This window comes from Linepithema humile, chromosome 3 (genome assembly GCF_040581485.1).
Source record: "Linepithema humile isolate Giens D197 chromosome 3, Lhum_UNIL_v1.0, whole genome shotgun sequence".
Taxonomy (NCBI): Eukaryota; Metazoa; Arthropoda; class Insecta; order Hymenoptera; family Formicidae; genus Linepithema; species Linepithema humile.
In genome coordinates, this window is record NC_090130.1 from 18,040,451 (window position 1) to 18,060,236 (window position 19,786).

The following is a 19,786-nucleotide window of genomic DNA, read 5'->3' on the forward strand; positions in this document are numbered from 1 at the left end:
GGTTTGTGAACTGTTTTAAATATTCCCACAGTACGTGGTGTGATCGTTCGACCGAACCGTTCGATTGTGGACGATAAGCGGAAGTCTTATATTGGGTAATTCTGAATTTCTTTGCGATTAAACGCATGAGGCTGTTGATAAAATGTGAACCTTGATCAGTTAGTATTGCCTTAGGAGATCCGTAAATGCAAATAAAATCGTTGGTCAAAGCGTCGGCGACTTGTATCGCAGAGGCTTCTCTCAACGGTATTGCCACACAATATTTTGTTAGCAAATCTTGGATAGTTAATACGTATCTATTGTTAGAATTTGTAATGGACAGAGGGCCCATTATATCCATCGAGATCTTGTCAAAAGCGCGATCCGGAGTGTCTGTAATTATCATTGGCTGTTTTGTTTTAACCCGTACTAATTTCTTTAATTGACATTCATGGCAATTATTTATAAACTGTTCAATATCTCTTTTTAAATACGGCCAATGGTAATTATTTTTTATTCTGTTGAAGGTTTTAGTGATACCTTTATGTCCTCCTATGGCATTACTGTGATATTCTCTTATGATATCCTGTCGCTTGTTAACATCGGGTATTCTTATGTAATTTTCGCATACATATATTTTGACGCATACGCCGGTGAATACCTTTTGGATGTAATTTTTAACGTCAAGCCATTCAATTTCTGCGACGCTACCTTTACAGATTGAAATGGCGTCTAAGCCAAGTTCTACAACCACGTCTAACAGAGAGTGAATAGCTTCCTTGAATATAACTACGTCGGTTGTTTGATTCGACCTTTCTTTTACGTTGAGCACTATTATTTGATGCTTGGTCATATTTACTACTCTTGCTCGGCCTACATATTGGCTCGACAAGTTTATTTCGTCGTAGGTTTTTATTATTATATGAGCGCCTTCGTCACAAGGTTCGCCCCTTGAGGTAGCAAAAATAACCAAACTATCTTTACGCATAAGAAAGTTGTCGCGCACAAATATAAGTTCCGGTTTATTTAACTCATACTGCGGGTTTAAGGGCTCGAAAATTTCCGAGTTATTGCTTTCGTCACTAGTGCTAGAATTGTTATCATCTGCCGATTCGTCGCTATCGCTTTTATTTCTTGGTACGGCAGAGACTGCACTATGCATAGACGATGAATCACTGTCGGCATCATCGTTTACATTATCAAGAAGTCGGTCTTCTCGGGTTTTATCGTTATCATTTAGATCCGAGAAGTGTTCATTATCTATTTGTCGGTCATTATTTCTTGAGGATGTCGCATCATCCTTATTTTCTAGAATTGTTCGTGACGCGTCTCTCGCAGCGAGAGATTTTTTCCTTGAAGAGGAATCGAACATTTGTTCATCGGAATCGCTTTCATTATCGCAGATTAAAATATTAGGCGGTTCCTTTGTGATCGGATTTCGAGATAGTGCGTCAGCGTTTACATTTGTTTTTCCGGCTTTGTACATTACGTCGTATTCGTATTCCGCCAATTTAAGACGCCATCGCAGTAATCTCGAAGTCGGATCTTTTCTATTATTATTTTCTTCTTTTCCGTTTTCAAATTTACCAGATAGCAATAAAATTTCCTTTCCGGTAAAGGTGTCTACTATATCAGTTACATGTTTCGTTACGTTTTTAGAATTTTCCCGAGTGGTTTCTCTATTTTTATATACCTTTCTGTTTTTCCTTTTGTGTTCTTTTACTTCCGGTCCAGTGTTTCCACAGTGTGTGTTACTTTCTTGTTTTGGTGGATCGGGAGGAACATCATCGTTGTTTGTTGAGCTGATCTCGGATGCATCACGTATGTCTATCAGCTTCACCGTAGGGATGGTGAGAGCCACATCATCATCACTTGTGTTGGTAGCATACAAGTAACCACGTCCATTGCGGTTATGCACATATGAGTTTCCTACAAAAATTCCGTTTCGTGAGAGAAGTGAGGGTACATATCCGGATTTTACTTCCGGATTCGCGATTTTTACATAGAATGTAGCACGCGATCTAGCAGGGATGATTATTTTGTTAGGTTCGGCAAAGAAAATTTCTATACCGGCCCACATTATGCATTGTTTTTCAAAATCGATTTTTGATGCCTTTTCTAAAAAATCGTGTCCTAAAATTCCATCCTGGGTTATAGGGAAATCATCATTTACTACATGAAATGTAACTGGATTTTCAAACACTGATACTTCGATCATTCCTATTGTCGTTACTTTGGATTCGGATATTCCCTTCAATTGTGTTTGGTGGTTATAATCGATGGGGAAATTCGGGAGTATGTTACTCTCTTTTATAACGTTTAAACGTGCTCCAGTGTCAATCATGAAATTAGCTTTTCCTGCTAATCCATCTATATCTAAGTTAATACTGGGCAACGGTGAGACTGTGTTCGGATGTAACACAGTTATTTGGTTTTTTGTGTCTTCGTGATGTTGATTGTATTTATCGGGCGCATTCGTTTCGAAGGATCCGCCCGAGTTGCGTCCCATTTCCTCGACGGATCTGTCCCGTTTCCCTGCTGTTTTAGTTTTTCAAAGCGCTGTTTCGTCCAGCAGGTGTCGATTAAATGCCCGGTTTTCTTGCAGTATTCGCATTTCTTTTCGTGCAATTGATTCTTCTGCATTTTATATTCTTCCGGAGCGTAATTTAGCTGTCTAGGTGCACGATGGTTATTTTGTTGTGGGTTAAACAATTTAGGCGTTGTATAATTGTTTATTGGCTGTTTCCTGTCGTATGAAGGTTTATAGTGCCTTGATTTGTCGAGTTCTATGCGACTAGCAATTTCTTGTGCCTCTCTATAGGCCATGTTCGGATTTTGACGGGCGCTTAGCGAGAACTGTAATCTGTATTCAGAAGGTAGTCCTTCACAAAAAGAAGTCGCAACAAATTTATCGGTGTCTTCCATGAGAATTGTTCCTCGATTGCCGTATTTACGTCTTTCTTCTTCGACGATGTTGGATCTAAGATCCTTGACCTTTCTGATATAATCCATTATATGTTCATTGGGTCTCATATAGATGTTGCTCAACTCTCCTCTATATTGATCCAAATTTTTCCTGGAACCAAAGGCAATAGTTAGTAAATCAATTAACTGTTCCACATTGTGGCATGGTTCATCTTCCACTGCTACTAATGCTCTTCCTTTTAGCTTATTGCATAATAAGCGTACTAAATTTCTTTCGGATGACGGTGGAATGATTTCCTTTGCTCTGTTGCAAGCTCTTGCAAATTGTGAAACTGTCATGTTGTATCCATCGTATACTGGAACAGTTTCCAGTGCTTCCCTAAACGTTACTCTTGGCGTTTGCATTTCGTCTGGAAATGCGGGGATCGGTTCTGGTGTTAAGTAGCGTTGTTTCGAGTCTCGCGGATTATAATCAGGATATTGTTGCTGAGGTCCCGGTCCTCTGTCGTTGCGTCGCATAGTTGATAAGTCTTCGTTTTCATCGTACAGAAGATCTCGTGTTTGTTCTCTGCTTGTTTCCGCAAGTAATCTTCTTTCGAACTCTTCTTCTCTTTTTCGCAACCTTTCCTGTCTTTCTATTGTTTCTTGTTCAAGCCGTTGTTTTTCTACTTGTAACTTTGCTTGTCTTTCTTCCATTTCCTGCTCATTTTTTCGTTTTTCTGCATTGAATGCTTCCTTTTCTTTAGTTAATCTATTTCCTTGTTCTGTTATGTGTACTTTTAGGAAATCTAATTCTGCTTTATTCATGCTTTCCAACGATTGATTTGTTGATTTGGCATTACTGCGTGTTTCCATTTTATCCTTTTTATCCATTTTTATTTATTTTAAGGTGTGCGTATGCCACCACTTTTCATACGGTTTTATTATTCTTCTTTATAGTTTCGGTGCGTGTGACCGTTTTATAACGATCCTAAAGGTGAGTTGTCACCACTGTCTATAATATTTCAATTATTAATATCAAATTTTTCTTTTCTTTCAGGCGGACAAGGCGATATCAGGGCTGTTTGACCGTCTTTCTGACGATCTTAAAGGTGAGCGTATCCCACCGCTGTCACCAATTTTATATGTGACGTCCTAGGTAACGATCTTACGAGGGATTGACGGTATAATGTATTCCAACGCTATCACCAATTTTATATGTGTTTGGTGACCCTTTATCGGTAAGTATTCATTAATTCTCTTTTCTTTTCAGGAAATCCCACCACCGTTGTCACCAATTTTATATATGTGACGTCCTAACGTTTGCGGTAAGTTTTTATTAATTCCTTTTTCTTTTCAGGAGTTCGATGAACCGAAGGAGAGCGGTTCCCACCAAACTCACCAATTTCATATGAAATCCCTTTTTGTTTCAGGTGATCCTGTATGGTGCACTTTACCGTTTCCGTCACTGATGATGTTACCAACGTTACATATAATCCGCCGCTGCCACGTTCCTAGAAGTTACGTTGCAACGCGGTATTGTACGTCTTTAGGAACAAGAGGCCCTTGTCGTCGAGACGATGGTTACCCGTTTCCTGAAGACTATTAATGTGGATAATTCTAAGGGGCGCTGTCACCAGTTTTATTAATGTGGTTTGCTCCACAGGTGGTCACTGGAAAAATCGCGTAGCTGCCGTCTCTTGATTTGGACGTCGCAGTCGGTTTTCCTAGGATATGTGTGTATTTTCTACTTTAGAGAGAATAATAAAACCAATAAAACCACTTCTTTGATTTTTTACAATTTTAGGTTATTTATTTCTTCATCCGTCCTTATGGTAAGTATAGAGTCGGACTTAGTTTTAAGTGTAATTATGAAACTTAAATTAGCAATTTAACATCATTTCTTAATGATTCTAATTTTAAGCACGAGTCGCTGTAGTGATCTGACATACATATCATTCTATTATTATGTCTAGTGATTAAGATTGGGTGTTCCTTTAATTCTTCATAAAGAATCCTTAATTGAGTGACTCCTTTATTTCTCGTGTATTGATTAAATAGGCTCTTGCACAGGGAACACTCTGAGAACGAGTATATGTCATTCAATACAGTTGAACAAGTTTCGCAACGCTTAATGAGCGGTTTATAAGATAAAGTCAACAGGTGGAACTGGTTGGGTAGAGTCAGGTCGTCTCGATGAAATCTATCCCTACACGTTCCACAAACTTCTTTACCAGTCCTTCTTAAAATGTAAGAAAACCCTCGTTGACATTTCGCTTGTTGTTTGAGCAGTAACTCCACCGGTTGGCACAAGGAGCATCCATTATCGGCCATCGGTATCAAGGAAATCTTCAGATCGACTCCTTTATTGTATAGCAGATGTTAATTGTGCGATAGCTATTACTGTAGGCTCGCCGTTAAATATCTCCTGGATTTGTTGTTGAGTCCTTGTCTGTAAGAAACTCACGGAGTGACTAAAGCAAGTCACACATGATCTCACATTTCTAATGTAAGAAAGAATATTATCACACGTGGTGCAAAATTCTAAACGTGGGGTGATCCCTATTACTACACTATGTCTGCGATATTTATAGTAATTTATCGGATTAAAATCAGGATCGTGGATCATGCAATCTTGGCACAACTTATCATATGGGTTATCTTTATGAACATAAATAGTATCTAATGTACAACGGGCTGTATTTAGTAAAATAAGCTTCACTAGAGTTGACATTATTTGTTCTTTATTTCCATCTTTAAATGTTAATATGATGTAATCTAATAATTAATTAATAGTAATTAAAATATACTTGGGATATATGTATATTTATATATTTATGTCTCTAATTTATTGAAACACGAAATGCACCACCCTCTGGGTGTTCAGTATAATTCCTCAATCTTAATTTAAGTACATGGTATATTAAACTAACCACTGTCTTAAGGATGATTCTTACACCGTGCCTATATACACCTGTTATCTCTATATTATAACGGACAGAAGTGTATAATGGATATGGTTGCTGCTGTATATCATTGAAGAAACATTTTAATTCATGCTTGTCTAGGGATGACAAGAAATTATTCATTCGATACTGACAAGAGCGACATTCATTTAGACGTCGGATATGTCCCGTGATTCTATTACAGATGCAACACTTATATTCCTGTTCTAATTTAGATAAATGTATGCTAACTATTAAATTGTGTCTTAATTTTAAGATTAAATCTTGTCTGGCCGCGTTAGGGAGATGTGCCAGGCATTCGTAACAGACTTTGTTCGATTGACCGTTACGAACTTGAAAATAATAGGCCTTGACACAATATAGAATCTTCTTAAAGAAAATATTTTGTATATCTATCTTATATCGCGGAAAGATTTCAATACTGGGACGATGTCGTTCGTTTATATGTATTTGATGCGACATCTAAAGAGAAAATTCATGGTTTATTTAATACTCGGTATAGGTAAGTAGAGGAACAAAAGATTTATTAAATGATATGATGTCTTAGTCTTACCTTGATATCAAAATCTTAATCCTTTTCCTTCGCTAGAGCCAAATTCAGATTTGGTCTGCGATATAATGTATTTCTTTCTTTGAAGAAATTATCTAAGAAAATAGTGATTAAAACAATATTAGTTTGACAATGTAATATTATTATTGATTTTCTCTGTGTCCATTAATTGTTTCTGGTAATGGAGAAATTGTATGTAATGTATATACATGTATGTATACTCTTTCAATAGTTTACGCGCGTGATACTTAATTCCGCTTCGTCGTGTCTTGGATTTAGACATAGGAATGGATTATCATAGAAGGATGTTGGTCGATATGATCCGTTGATAAATGTGCGGCTGTCCGCACCAAATATTACAGATCTGTGTCTCGATAGTCCACGTGCGGCTGTCCGCACAGCAGATTCTCTAAACACGTGCTTACTTCCAACGGAGTACGAAGGAATTCGTGAAGGGTTAGGTAAGTGTCGGATAGTTGGAAAACTTTTGACACTGACTGTATTTTCTATGGTCACGAAAAACTTTTATTACAGACTGTACCGTTCAGTCACTATCAGGTATGCGGATGGATAGAGAAATTGACAGACCGACCGGTAACCGTAATCTCTATTTGCGATAACTGAAATCTTAATAAGATAAACGCGCACTGATTCGAAGTCAATCTTCACTCACAATAAATAAAAGTATTAAAATAATATTCTCATTAGTATTTTAATATAGAGTGATAATATATTTATTCAAATAAGTATAGTATATGAGTATAATATATATATGTGGGTATCAGTATAAATGTGTATGGTGTAACATATGTTTTATATTGAATATTCTTAAGTAATTATAGAATAATAATAATTGAATATGCAAGTTAAATGTGAGTACATATAAGCATATAATGTATTACATAAAATATCAATGTATTCGTAACAATGTTAATAACGTATATAATGGTATTAACAAAATGCAAAATAATAATAATATGATCTATTATTTTCATCAAATCATATTCCTTGAATCGTTTCAATTCTCTTAGTCAAGTATATTTAATTCCGTTCTGTTTTAAATTGTTTCAACTCTCTTAATCAATTGTATTTAATTCCGTTCAGTTTCAATATGTCTCAATTGGACATTAAGTTAAAATCAATTCTTTGTAAGACTTACGTTTTCCTTCCTGTCTTCAAAGTTATTTCTTTAGTACTCTTCCGTACTTTTTCTTCAGCTGCACAAGCACTGACTTTATTATTTTTTGCTCAAAGGTTTTCACGAGTTACTACTATTCAATTTGAGAATTCACGTAGTACTACTAATTTCACGAGTTACTAGTTACTTTACTTTACTGGTTGAAGATTTACCTAGCATTTAGCACCTAGCACTGTCTAAAATGTGCTGGGGTACGCGTATATATGGGCCTTTGCCCACTCGTTCAGTGGAGGGGTGTTACGCTTGGCTTACGATGATTGGATTAAAGTTTCAATGATGGGAGAGTCTCCGCCTCCTATCTCGTTGGGATTCTCCAATGAGCGGTTGAAAGTGTATTGGAAGGGGCTCCTATCGCTTATCTGCATATTAGTTACATAGGCACTTGTTATCTCTTGAGTCACTGGTAGGGACATTTGCACCGCCTCTGATGACTGCATGTTCTTATCTTCTTCGGTACTTCCCTGTCATATCTTATCCTCTTGCTGTTATCTTTATCAGCTCTGATAAGTTTATCTTCTAATAACTTTCTTCGGCTTATCCTTATCTCTTGATAAGGTTATCTTCTAATAACTTTCCTCGTCTTATCTTTATCTCTTGAAATACATATTATCTCTGATGATAGGCGAGTGGAGTGGGATGGTGAGTCGCCATCGCGTCGCCTCCTACGTCACCTTCTAATAACTTTCCTCTTATTATCTCTTCATATGTCTAGCCATCGCGTCGCCTCTTGCTCCTTTGGCGGCTTGCGAATGGGATGAGTAAGTGCGTCAGTTCTTGATATCTCCCGACGACTTTTATATTATCTCTTCCTTTCGTTCTTATCTTTCATAAATTATATTTCCTGCCTGTATCGGCATCCAAGTGGAGTGAGTTACCTTCGCATCGGAGAGGATTCACGTCTCCTCCACTTTATTTTATTATAACAGCCTCGGGCCCAATTATTATTTCTTATATTTCCTTTTATCATTTCTTTAACAAAAGTGATTATAGCGGCCTCGGGCCCAATGTGTGAATATCTGTCGGTGTTTCTCGCCACCGATTGATACTCGACTTTTGTAACCAAATACCTTTTAACGTTTCTCGCCATTAATTGATATTTAGTCTTATCGATGCCTGCCACTCAACGATAGATTACGAATGCCTGCCACTCATCCGTTGATTAGTAACTTGCCAGCGTTTCTCGCCACTGACTCATGAATATCTTTCAGCGTTTCTCGCCACTGATTGATACTCGCAGCTACTTTACTTAGCAAATATTCGTCAGCGTTTCTCGCCACCGACTCGTATCTACTATTAATTTGACTATTTATGCCGAGTAAATTCCTAAGCAATTTAGTCGCAATTTTAGTCAAGTGTGATGTTCTCTCAATATACTTTATTTCAATTTATCTTCCTCTTATTGATTTATCGACTAATTGAGATATAGTTACTGATAGTTTTTCTTTATTTTATTTTATGTATTTCTCCTTTAAATTTTCTTTGATAAGTCGATGAAGTTCGGGGCCTTTTATGCCTTGCCAAATAAGCGTTCTATTTTTATGTAAGCGTTTCTCCTCTGAACGAGTATTGTCTGAATTTTAGTTGAATATATTTTAGCAAATTTATTATTCGTAAGTCGTAAAAAGATTAAATGATGGATTTGATAATAATCATATTATTTTACAAGAGTTATTATTGTAAAAATCTTATCTTAAGATTTTTCAAAATTTTCATCATTAACTGGTTAATGAAAATTTAGCGGGACGTTACAATATATTTTAGCAAATTTATTATTCGTAAGTCGTAAAAAGAATAAATGATGGATTTGATAATAATTATATTATTTTACAAGAATTATTATTGTAAAAATCTTATCAAGATTTTTTCAAAATTTTCATCATTAATTGGTTAATGAAAATTTAGCGGGACGTTACAAAATAGGTTAAGATAGGTTAAAATAGGTTAAAATAGGTTAAAATAGGTTAAAATAGGTTGAGTCTCTCGTGGCCGCCGAGCGAGAAGGATGTGTTCTGTGCAGCTCTGTCTTGTGTGGCTTCTTTTGGATTGTCTGAGGCTCCTAAGAACGGGAAAATAGTAATACTAGTGCTTAAAGTATTGCTTATTATCAGTTTTGGTGAAATTTTATGATTTATTATTGTTTTTTGATTGACTATCTTATTACGGATATCTTGCTAGGCAATGTGAGGTTATGAGACCTTGTGCCTTATGAACTCGATGACTATTATTCTCTTTATGATGGTTTTCTTTTATAATAATAATTATTAGAGCTAATTGTATCTGGTTTCATGTCCTTTTTGTTGCATATATGTGCATTAATTGACATATAATGCGATAATAGACTGCACAAGGATAACTCCAGCGCATGCGCATATACGCCCGAGTTTAGGCAGATGGAATGTAAATTAGATATAGTTATTATTAAATATCTACTGAGAATTAATAGGAAAAGGATGTATACGAATGTTCATGGGACGCCATAGACGCCCATCTAGTGAGTTGGTGAACTTTGGTTGTCTTTGGGAGGTAAAGTATGGTGTACTGTGCTTAACCCTTTCATGCCAGCTGTTGTTATACATATTAAAGTTAAACTAATTAACAATTGGAGTGAGCTTTTGGAAGTGAATTGGCTTCTGTTAGTGATAAAAGAACTGGAGATGTTATTTTGCATCATACTTATATTCATGAGTGATTTATAAATTGTTTGTTATCTTTAAATGAATCTTTATTGACAATGATTATTCAAGTTAGATTATCACTATTACTACTATGAATGATTATTGATCTGTTAATGATTTTGATATATGAGCTGTTTGTAGACTTATTACTTTTAGATTTAATGTTATATATATGTAAGATGTGAGGTTATGTACATCTAAGGTGCATCTGATAAAGTTTGATTATTATTTCTGATATCTTTCTATTATCAGTATTTTACTGCATAGTCTAGTGACTTTTAGTGCAACGGTCACTGGAGTTGCCTATCTATGCAACTGCATTTTATGACATATTGATTTATTGACAGCTATAAGTGCATTATTTTTGTGGCGAGAACTGAGTATCTGGAGTTTAATTAAGTTAGACGCTACTTTTTCTCAGTGAGTCGAAATGATTGAGTTAAGTGGTGCAGTTGTAAATCCTGCCTGGAATATCTATGTGCAGTATTAAAGTTGCATATGGTTATATGAGTTTGACACATATGTAAGGTGTATATATATTAGACGATTGTTAATGTTCCTCGTATGAGACAATGAATGGATTATTTATCATTTAATTGATTTGATGACTTTGAACACTATTGTTTATGTTTTGTATGCAGATACTGATTATTATATTTTGCAGATTGGCTGTTATATAATTATATGGTGTTGAGACTGTACTCGTAAGGATTAATTGATGACAAATGGTACCATATGGATTGCTTGTCGTATGAGATACTGGATTTGATCATCGTGGGAATATATGCGTAGTGTCTTTGTGACACATATATATAGTATGATAAATGTTCTTGTTAATGTGCTGACTTGTTATATAAGGTGTATTAAGAACTGTTATGACTTTGATAATTTTAGACATTTTTAATTAAATTCTATATTATAAGAAGAATATATATAAGGACTGAATAATTGATAAGGAACAAAATCAATATTTTAGATCAGATATGAGCAATATACTGATTTAAATTCTGAATTTTGAAGTTAGATTTGAAATAAATAACTAATTATTGGATTTGTCAGGAAGTTCTTTCACACTAATTGTATTAAGTGTGGTATTTGAATTGGAAGCATTATTGATTGTTATTGGAGGAAATTATGATAGTGATTGATAGTGATATGGATTTCGGTTATCATGTAGACACGTCAACCAGAAATGAGACTATGATACTATGATTCTATGCGTATTGAATTTTATTCTGGATGAATGATAAATGTACGCGTGAGAGATAGTATTTAGTTATATGTGATTATACATTACCTTAATATAATGAACTCTTAAAATAGAAATACATAAATAATTAGACTATATTTAAATATAAGAAATACGCGTTAATAAGATTAGTGTGGATGGTTTAGATTAGTTTTATCTATACTTAATCTATACTTACTATATATGAAAAGTTGAATCAGAATGAGATTAGGATGATGTTCTTCTTGTTTTTGATGAAAATGAATGTTTTATATTGGTTAATCATTACTTAAAATAGTGAATCTGAAATAGTAATAAATAATTAATTAGGATTATAATAAGTAAACGGATAAGCGTTATTTAGTCATAATTAGATGATTCAATTTAGCTTAAGTTGCTTACTATATTTGAAATGAAAACTCTAAACTTATAATTGGAGCAGATGTATTATTATTCAATTTTGTATAATTGGTTGATTGGTATGAGATGGATTGGATAATGAAGTGAAGGTTGTTGAGACTAAGAATGTTACTGAATGTGGTGGTTGCAAATTTGTGGCTGTTTGTTGTTTTGTATGTTATTTCGTTTATTGCATACCGAGGACTCAATTTGTACAAGAAATGGTTACATCTGAAGTGGATACTTTATTAATAAATTCTTTATTGTGATTTTGGTCTACCTTCCTTCCTCTGAACGGTACCTGGTGTGATCTGAAATGTACAATTGGAGGTTTATTGATTGATAAATATAAAGTGGTAAATGAATGAATATACTATATTAATATATGCAGTGATCATCTTGGTATGTTGAGCGGCTACATCTGAAACAGAAAACAAGTAAGTTGTTATTAAAGAATTGTGAATAATAAACTATGAGAAGGACCATGTTAAGTGTAATAATTATGAACTATTAAGACATTAATATTAAGATATTGAACAGTATAAATTGATTAGTATTGGTTGTATTGAATTGACTCTATAGACTGGATTACTTCGTTTTCTTAATGGAAAGTGATACTGCTTTATAAATGAAAGTGACTGTATATACTGCTTTGCGATTCTATTAAGACAAATAGAGTGAGACAACTTTCGACTGCAGTATTTAATTTAATTTAATATTATCAAGGTCTCACCAAGAGAAGGATACTCTTGTTAATAAAACCAAGCATACAAAATGGAAATGAGTAAGGAAATGGATATAAACGTCTCGGCGTCGGATACCGAGAAACGACACGTGGGGGGTATTGTCCCTGTCCCCCACGGGTCGGCATCATGCGAAGGGCTGGCCTCCACGTCTGCGGCGAGCGTGGAGAACCGAGTGGCTATCGCTAGCATAGAGAGGTTAGACACTGCCATTACGATATTGCCTGGAAGAGACTCTAGTCCGGGCTCCGTGAGGGGTGTGCGTATTCCGGTGGCCGATGAGGTTGAGATGTCTCGTGCTTCTGCGAGTCCTCCTCTATCTACCACCATGTTCTGTACGGCTGATTATTCAGACTCTGAGGAAATTATTTCCTGTGATTCCAATACATCTAAAACAAAGACTAACTTTAGTAAGGTGCAATACACAGGTGGAAGGAAGAGGAAAAAGAAGGGTTCACCTCCGAGTGAAGAAAATGAGGAAGAGAGATATGGCTCTCGATTCTCGGTGAATAGTAAGAAAAGGGTTGACGAAGAAATGGCCGGTCTGGAACTGGATCATGCGTCAAATATTAACTATAAAATAAAGGATATGGTAAACGAAATTGAGAACATTAGAAGAAAGTCCACCAATATTAAAGGATCTTTTAGTGGTCAAATGAAGGTTTATCTGGAAGTTATACGAAGAGCCAGCACCTTGTTATCAATAAAGGCGTCGTCAAAGGAAGATCCAGAGTACTGGAAGTCACGGTTTTATGAGTTGGAGAAAACTTCACTAGAATATAAATGCAAGGCTGACTCCTTAGAAGTAGAACTTCAGGAAGTTAAAAGGAGGGAGCGCATTAAGGCTGAGTATGATAATGACGGAAGGGATTCACCTGTAATGCTTGATGATGCTGGTGTGAGGAACGTGGATCAGTTGGTGTCAGCTTCTGCTTCTCCTGGTGGGCATAGAGACTTAAGAAATAAAAAAACTTTTGGTGAAATTCCAATTAGTGTAAAGTTACCTGATGAGTGTGGGGGTGGAGTGACTGGTGATCTTCAGAACAGAGTGGGTCTGGATCTCGCCATCATTAATACCCTGGACAGGTTGGGAGAAGGGATGAACCGGATGGTCTATGAGATGAGGCAGATGAAGGAGGCGTTCTTTGGATCAGCTGCCCGGGAATCTGCTGTCGCCCTGGGGGATCGTCCTGCTTCGTCTTCGCTGCAAAAAAATATAAGAATTAATAAGGTTAGTAATAGCGATAAGGTTTCTTGGAAGGAAGACACCTTTCTAAAACCTACGGACCGCCAGGTATCTAATGACCCGAGTGGTAAAAAGAACATTAAGAAAAAGAAAAATAAAAATAAAAATAAAGTCACAAAAACATTAAATTTGGAACGTAGTGAGGATACTCTATCCTCACAAGACAACGAAGTTAATAATGAAGTAAAAAATAATAAAAGAAGGAAGTTAAATGAAACCACGAATAATATTTGCGGTGAAGACTCAGAATCGATTGACTTTCTTAACAGGGTTATTGACTTTAGTGAAAATGAATTTATACAATCTCTGACGGAACAGAATGAAAACGCGTGGACGACGGTACGTAGGAATCGGAGAGGTGCGGATAGAGTTTCTGGAAGGGGTTCAACTCCTCTTAAAAGTCTGCCTTCTGCGGATGATGCGGGATCTAAATCTGAAAAAATAAGAAAGAATCGTAAGAGTGGTAATTTAAATTTAGAACTACTATCTAATCTTAAGAAGAAAATTCCTGATACGGCTGCCGTATCCATACTGTTGGATGAGTGCGAACTTACTTATTCGGACGTATTGAGTCGAGCGCGAGAAAGGATTTCTCTGGCAGAATTAAACATTTCAGGCACAAGAATTAAGCGATCTGCGAACGGAGGTGTTCTCATTGAGATACCGGGAGCAGATGCGGACCTGAAAGCAGACTTGCTATACAATAAGTTAAGGGAATTATTTTTTAATGTGAGAGGCGTTAGTTTGCGCAGGCCTGTCAAAAGGTCGCAGCTCCGGCTGACAGGTATCGATGACTCTGTCACAATAGGTGAGGTTAAGGAGGCTATATCTAAGATAGGCTCGTGCGATGTTGTTAACATTACCTGTAGTGCTCTCCGACATATGCGTGGGGGCCTTGGAGTAATTTTTCTTCAGTGTCCAATCGCGGCTGCTGTCAAAGTTCTGGAAAAAGGAAAGATATCTATTGGTTGGTCAACTATCGGAGTTGAGGCCTTGAAATCAAGGCCTATGCAATGCTTCCGGTGCCTCGCTGTTGGCCATACTATACAGAGATGTCCCAGCGTTGTGGTGAGAAGATTTGACTGCTACAAATGCGGCCAGGTAGACCATAAAGCGCAGGATTGTAAAAACAAAATTGTGTGTCCTGTGTGTTTGGAAAGAGGCCTTAATGCGGATCATATGGTTGGTAGCGCAGTGTGTAAACCGGTGCCTCCTAAAAGAATTGACACTTTAAATTCTGTAAATAAAGATAATGTTGGAAATTTTACTCACCTTCCCTCTACCAGTAAGGATTCTGAGGTTCGGAGGCCTCGGAGCTCGTCGAAGTCTCCTGTGGAGACGATGGATTGCGGTGAATTTGTTTCGTAATGTTAATTTTACAGTGTAATGTAAATTTATCACGACAGGCACAAGATAATCTGGGTCACTTGATGGAAGAAAGGAATGCTGGACTCGCTGTTGTGAGTGAGCCGAATTCTGTGCCCGAAGATGACAGGTGGGTGAAAGATAATTCCGTACCTCCTAAGGCCGCCATCTGGTGGCGTAGGAAAGAAAATAGATTTTCTCCGATGATGCGTTTGGAGACAGGTCGCGGGTTTTGCGCTGTCAAATGGAATAATATTGTTCTTGTCAGCTGTTATATATCACCCAACACACCGTTACCTTTATATAATGAATTTTTGGAGAATGTTCAGCTAGTTATTTTGAAGTACAAAAATTCCCCACTTTTGCTGTTGGGGGATTTTAATGCTCGCCATAATAAATGGGATAAGAGAGGTAAAAATAAGAAGGGTGTTCTTTTGAATGACTGGCTGGACAGTTTAAATCTAATTGTTGTTAATGATACCTTTGCAACGACTTGTGTTCGATATCGCGGGGAATCGGTTATTGATTTAGTTATTTGTAATTCAAAAGCAAGAAATTTAATATTGAAATGCAAGGTTGAAAAGGATACGGTTACTCTCTCGGACCATAGACTAATTAGTATAGAGATAAAGTCAAAGCTAGCTAGAGAAAAGTCACTAGCCGTTGGCTGCAGTTTTCCTAAGTGGAATTTTAAGAAATTAGATGTAGAATCTTTAAAAATGGCAGCGGTGGGGAAAGCCTGGGACTATAACGAATTGACCCTGGTTACATCTGAGCGCATCGTTGAATGGGTGAATAAAGCACTTCATGAAATTAGTGACTTGAGCATGCCTAGGAATAGTGGACGTTTTCGCAACTCTGCATATTGGTGGAGTAGCGAACTCGATGCCCTTAGGAGGGCTGTAGTCGGGGCAAGGAGGGTTCTCTCTAGATCCAGGAAAAAAGCGAATGGAGATTCTCTAGTTAGATATAGGGAATATCGTACCACCCTATGGAACTATAGAATGGGCATAAAAAGGGCTAAAGCTAAGGCGTGGGATGAACTCCTTAGAGATCTGAACGAGGATCCATGGGGTCTTCCCTATAAATTAGTATTTAAAAAGCTTAGACCTGCGTCGCACACGGTTAGTGAATCGCTTCCACCTGAGAATGTTATTACAATTGTTCGCGCTTTGTTTCCGGATGGGGGAGACGATATTGAAGAACAGGCTGAATTCCTTCCGGTTTGGAATAATGATATTAATGTTAGAGAGGTAGAGATAAAGGATGCGATTAAGAAACTACGAGGGTGCAAGAAGGCACCGGGACCGGATGGGATTTTGGGGGGTATAATCTCGGGATGTGCCGGAGATTTCATGGAGGTATGGACTTCTTGTTTTAATACATGTTTTAGGGAGGGGAAATTCCCTAAAGCTTGGAAAAAAGCTAGATTGGTCTTGCTTAAGAAAAAGGATGGTCCAATGTTGGATCCTGGTACGTATAGACCTATTTGTCTCTTAGATGAATCATCTAAACTCTTTGAGAGAATCATAGTTAACAGAATACACGAACACCTGTTATCAACCGGTTGTATGTCTGATAATCAATTTGGTTTTCGTAAGGGGAAGTCTACTATTGATGCGATTCTTAGATTACGCGAAATAGTTTCTGGAGAATTAAATGCGGGAAGGCTGGTTATTGGAGTCAGCTTCGATATTAAGAACGCCTTTAATTCTATGCCTTGGCGGGTTATCCGGGACGCCATGACCTCCATGGAATTTCCGGGGTATTTGAGAAGGATAATATCCAGTTATTTGTCGGATAGAAGCCTTACATATATCGACGCGAATGGTGGCACCTGTATTTCGAAGATGTCATGTGGTGTTCCACAGGGTTCGGTCCTGGGACCGACTCTGTGGAATATTGGTTACAACGCAGTACTAAATTTATCTCTGCCTGAGAACTGTTGGGTAATCTGTTATGCGGATGATACTATTTTGTTAGTGTCGGGAGAAGATTATGACATGGTTCGAGAGAAGGCTATGTTTTCCGCCAACATAGTTGTAAGGTCTATAGAGAGTATGAATTTGGAAATATCACCACATAAAACGGAGGCTATGGTCTTTCCGGCCACTGTACTCAGGGGTGGTTCTTCCAAGAGTATTTTTATAAAAGACAGGGACATAAGGATTTCGGGTAACATGAAGTATTTGGGGATATTCTTGGATGGTGATTGGAATTTCTCCTTTCACTTTAAACAGGTGTCTGTTAAGGTGGGAAAGGTTATTGGTACTCTTGGAAGAATCATGCCTAACTGTGGTGGACCGAGCGAGAGGAAAAGGAAGTTGTACCTCAATATGGTGCTCTCGGTTATTCTGTATGGGGCGCCTGTCTGGTACGAATCGTTTAACCAGAATAAACAGGCTAGGTTATTAATGGAAAGAGTTATGAGGAAAATAACACAGAGGGTTTGTTGCACCTATCGCACGGTCTCCTACACGGCTTCGATGGTTCTGTCCGGTACACTGCCAATCGAATACTCAGCGAGGAGACTGGCGATTATGTTTGAGCGACTTAGAATAGCCAAATCACAAGGGGAAGAATTTTCCCCTAGATCTAGGGAGATTTTTAGTTCGAGGGTTAAACTCGACGCACTTCAGGCCTGGACTGGGGAACTGGAGGCAATGGGTGATAATCAGCCGGGTTTCAGGGTTCGAGAAGCGATTTGTCCAATTCTAACGGAATGGGTAAATAGGAAATTTGGATGGATTACGTTCCATATGGCACAAATCCTTACCGATCATGGATGTTTGAACAGTTTCCTGTATAAGATAAATAGAGCACCTTCACCCTTGTGCTCCCACTGTCTCCAGGAGGTTGATACTGCCCAGCATACGCTGGAATTTTGTCAGGCCTGGAATGTGGAAAGGGAGGCGTTAATAGCCTCGATCGGCGACCGGTTAGACTTACCCTCTGTGGTTGCTTCCATTTTGGAAGATGATGGGAAATGGAGAGCGTTTTCCAGATTTTGCGGAATAATTATGCGAAAGAAAGAAATAGCTGAGCGTGAAAGACAGGCCCTGGATCGGAGTCAGGCGGTTGGCTTTCTTGATCCCGAGGCATCAGACTAATACGAATTTTAGGATATATATTTTTTTATGTAAGAAATGTAAATATGAGTTTGAATTGTCAGTGTTATTATATCTAGTTAGTTTTAGTTAGTTATATACTATATATTTAGTTAGTTATTCTTATAGAGGTCCCGTTAAAAAAAAAAAAAAAAAAAATAAGTAAGGGCCTGAGGGCAAGGTCAGGGAGGAAGTGGAGTCATGCTCTCGAAGTAATCCCACTTCCTTTCTATTCGTGGCTAGAGAGGGGCGAGAGGTGAGTTTTTTAGCTGGTAGGCGGTCGAGATGACCATCCGAGATCCGGAAGGCCATGGTCATGCGGTCTGATTCCATCCCAAATCCCGGTTTTATCCTTCCCGCATGGATACTGGATTCTGGTTTGGATGAGGATTTGTGGTCCTATGGTTACTGCGGGGAACATCTCGGATGTGAGTTTCGGTCGAATCCAGCACTACCCTGGGGTACGGGCTCCAGGGTGTCTTTTAGAAGATTTTTCTCATCTCCGTAAACAAAAAAAAAAAAAAAAAAGGTTAAAATAGGTTAAAAGAGATTGAAGCAAACCAAGAAGCGTTCTGCTCTCCTTTCAAAAACTACTTATCGCACGCAATTTTGCTAAAGGAAAAAGTTTTGTTTTTTTTAGCCTAATGTATCACGCCTTGCATTCCGTGGGTGCAAATTTAGGGAAACTCTGAATAATATATTTTAATATGTTACATGTTATAATATATTGTATTATGTTACAATAAAATTAAGAGGTTAAAATAGGTTAAAATAGGTTAAAATAGTTTAAATTAGGTTAAACTAGGTTAAAATAGGTTAAAATAAATTAAATTAGGTTAAGAGTTTAAAATAGGTTAAACTAGGTTAAAATAGGTTAAACTAGGTTAAAATAGGTTATAATAGGTTAAATTAGGTTAAAATAGGTTAAATTAGGTTAAAATAGTTTAAACTAGGTTAAAATAGGTTAAAATAAGTTAAATTAGGTTAAACTAGGTTAAACAAGGTTAAAATAGGTTAAATTAGGTTAAACTATGTTAAACTAGGTTAAATTAGGTTAAAATAAGTTAAAAGAGGTTAAAATAGGTTAAACTAGGTTAAAATAGGTTATAATAGGTTAAATTAGGTTTAGAGGAGAAAACCTCGATAAAAAACCGGGGACCGGCCTCGTCAGCCCAGAGGGGCAGCCGGGGGAGGAAGGACACCTCGGTAAAAAACCTATGGAGAAGGAAAACTCCGAATCAAACCCGGGGCGTGGTCGACCTCGTTAGCACGTCGGTGCTCCGGCATAGTGACCCGTGGAAGGTAAACCACGTAAAATAATCCCGGGCTGGCTGGGCTCGTAAGTCTCGACTAGCGGGGCATCCAGCCAGGGACCGGCGACTCGGATCTCTTTAGGAGGCCCGGGGCGCCGGCCCCAGGGAAGGGA

General features: G+C 37.5%; 2 protein-coding genes across 4 annotated transcripts; one reads left to right on the forward strand and one right to left on the reverse strand.

The window, feature by feature from the left end:
• Positions 1-2,161: 2,161 nt before the first annotated feature.
• LOC136999114 (uncharacterized) lies at positions 2,162-8,923 on the reverse strand. Of its 2 annotated transcripts, XM_067352664.1 has the most exons (3): positions 7,559-8,923; positions 6,403-6,494; positions 2,162-5,335 (listed from the first exon to the last, which is right to left on the reverse strand). In XM_067352664.1, the coding sequence occupies exon 3, from the start codon at positions 3,775-3,777 to the stop codon at positions 2,404-2,406; it is 1,374 nt and encodes a 457-aa protein (XP_067208765.1). In that variant the 5' UTR covers positions 3,778-5,335; positions 6,403-6,494; positions 7,559-8,923; the 3' UTR covers positions 2,162-2,403. The 2 variants fall into 2 exon arrangements, with proteins under 2 accessions (XP_067208765.1, XP_067208764.1); XM_067352663.1 differs by lacking the exon at positions 7,559-8,923 and having other exon boundaries at positions 6,403-6,777.
• Positions 8,924-9,579: 656 nt separating this feature from the next.
• On the forward strand, positions 9,580-15,258 carry LOC136999113 (uncharacterized). 2 transcript variants are annotated; one of them, XM_067352662.1, is made up of 2 exons: positions 9,580-10,800; positions 10,937-15,258. In XM_067352662.1, exon 2 carries the CDS (start codon positions 12,674-12,676, stop codon positions 15,254-15,256), a length of 2,583 nt encoding a protein of 860 aa, XP_067208763.1. In that variant the 5' UTR covers positions 9,580-10,800; positions 10,937-12,673; the 3' UTR covers positions 15,257-15,258. The 2 variants fall into 2 exon arrangements, with proteins under 2 accessions (XP_067208763.1, XP_067208762.1); XM_067352661.1 differs by having other exon boundaries at positions 9,581-10,795.
• Positions 15,259-19,786: the final 4,528 nt, after the last annotated feature.

Bases quoted from the DNA above. Each gene is read 5' to 3' on its own strand.
- LOC136999113 (XM_067352662.1), top strand. From the start codon at position 12,674: ATGGAAATGAGTAAGGAAATGGATATAAACGTCTCGGCGTCGGATACC.
- LOC136999114 (XM_067352664.1), bottom strand. From the start codon at position 3,777: ATGGATAAAAAGGATAAAATGGAAACACGCAGTAATGCCAAATCAACA.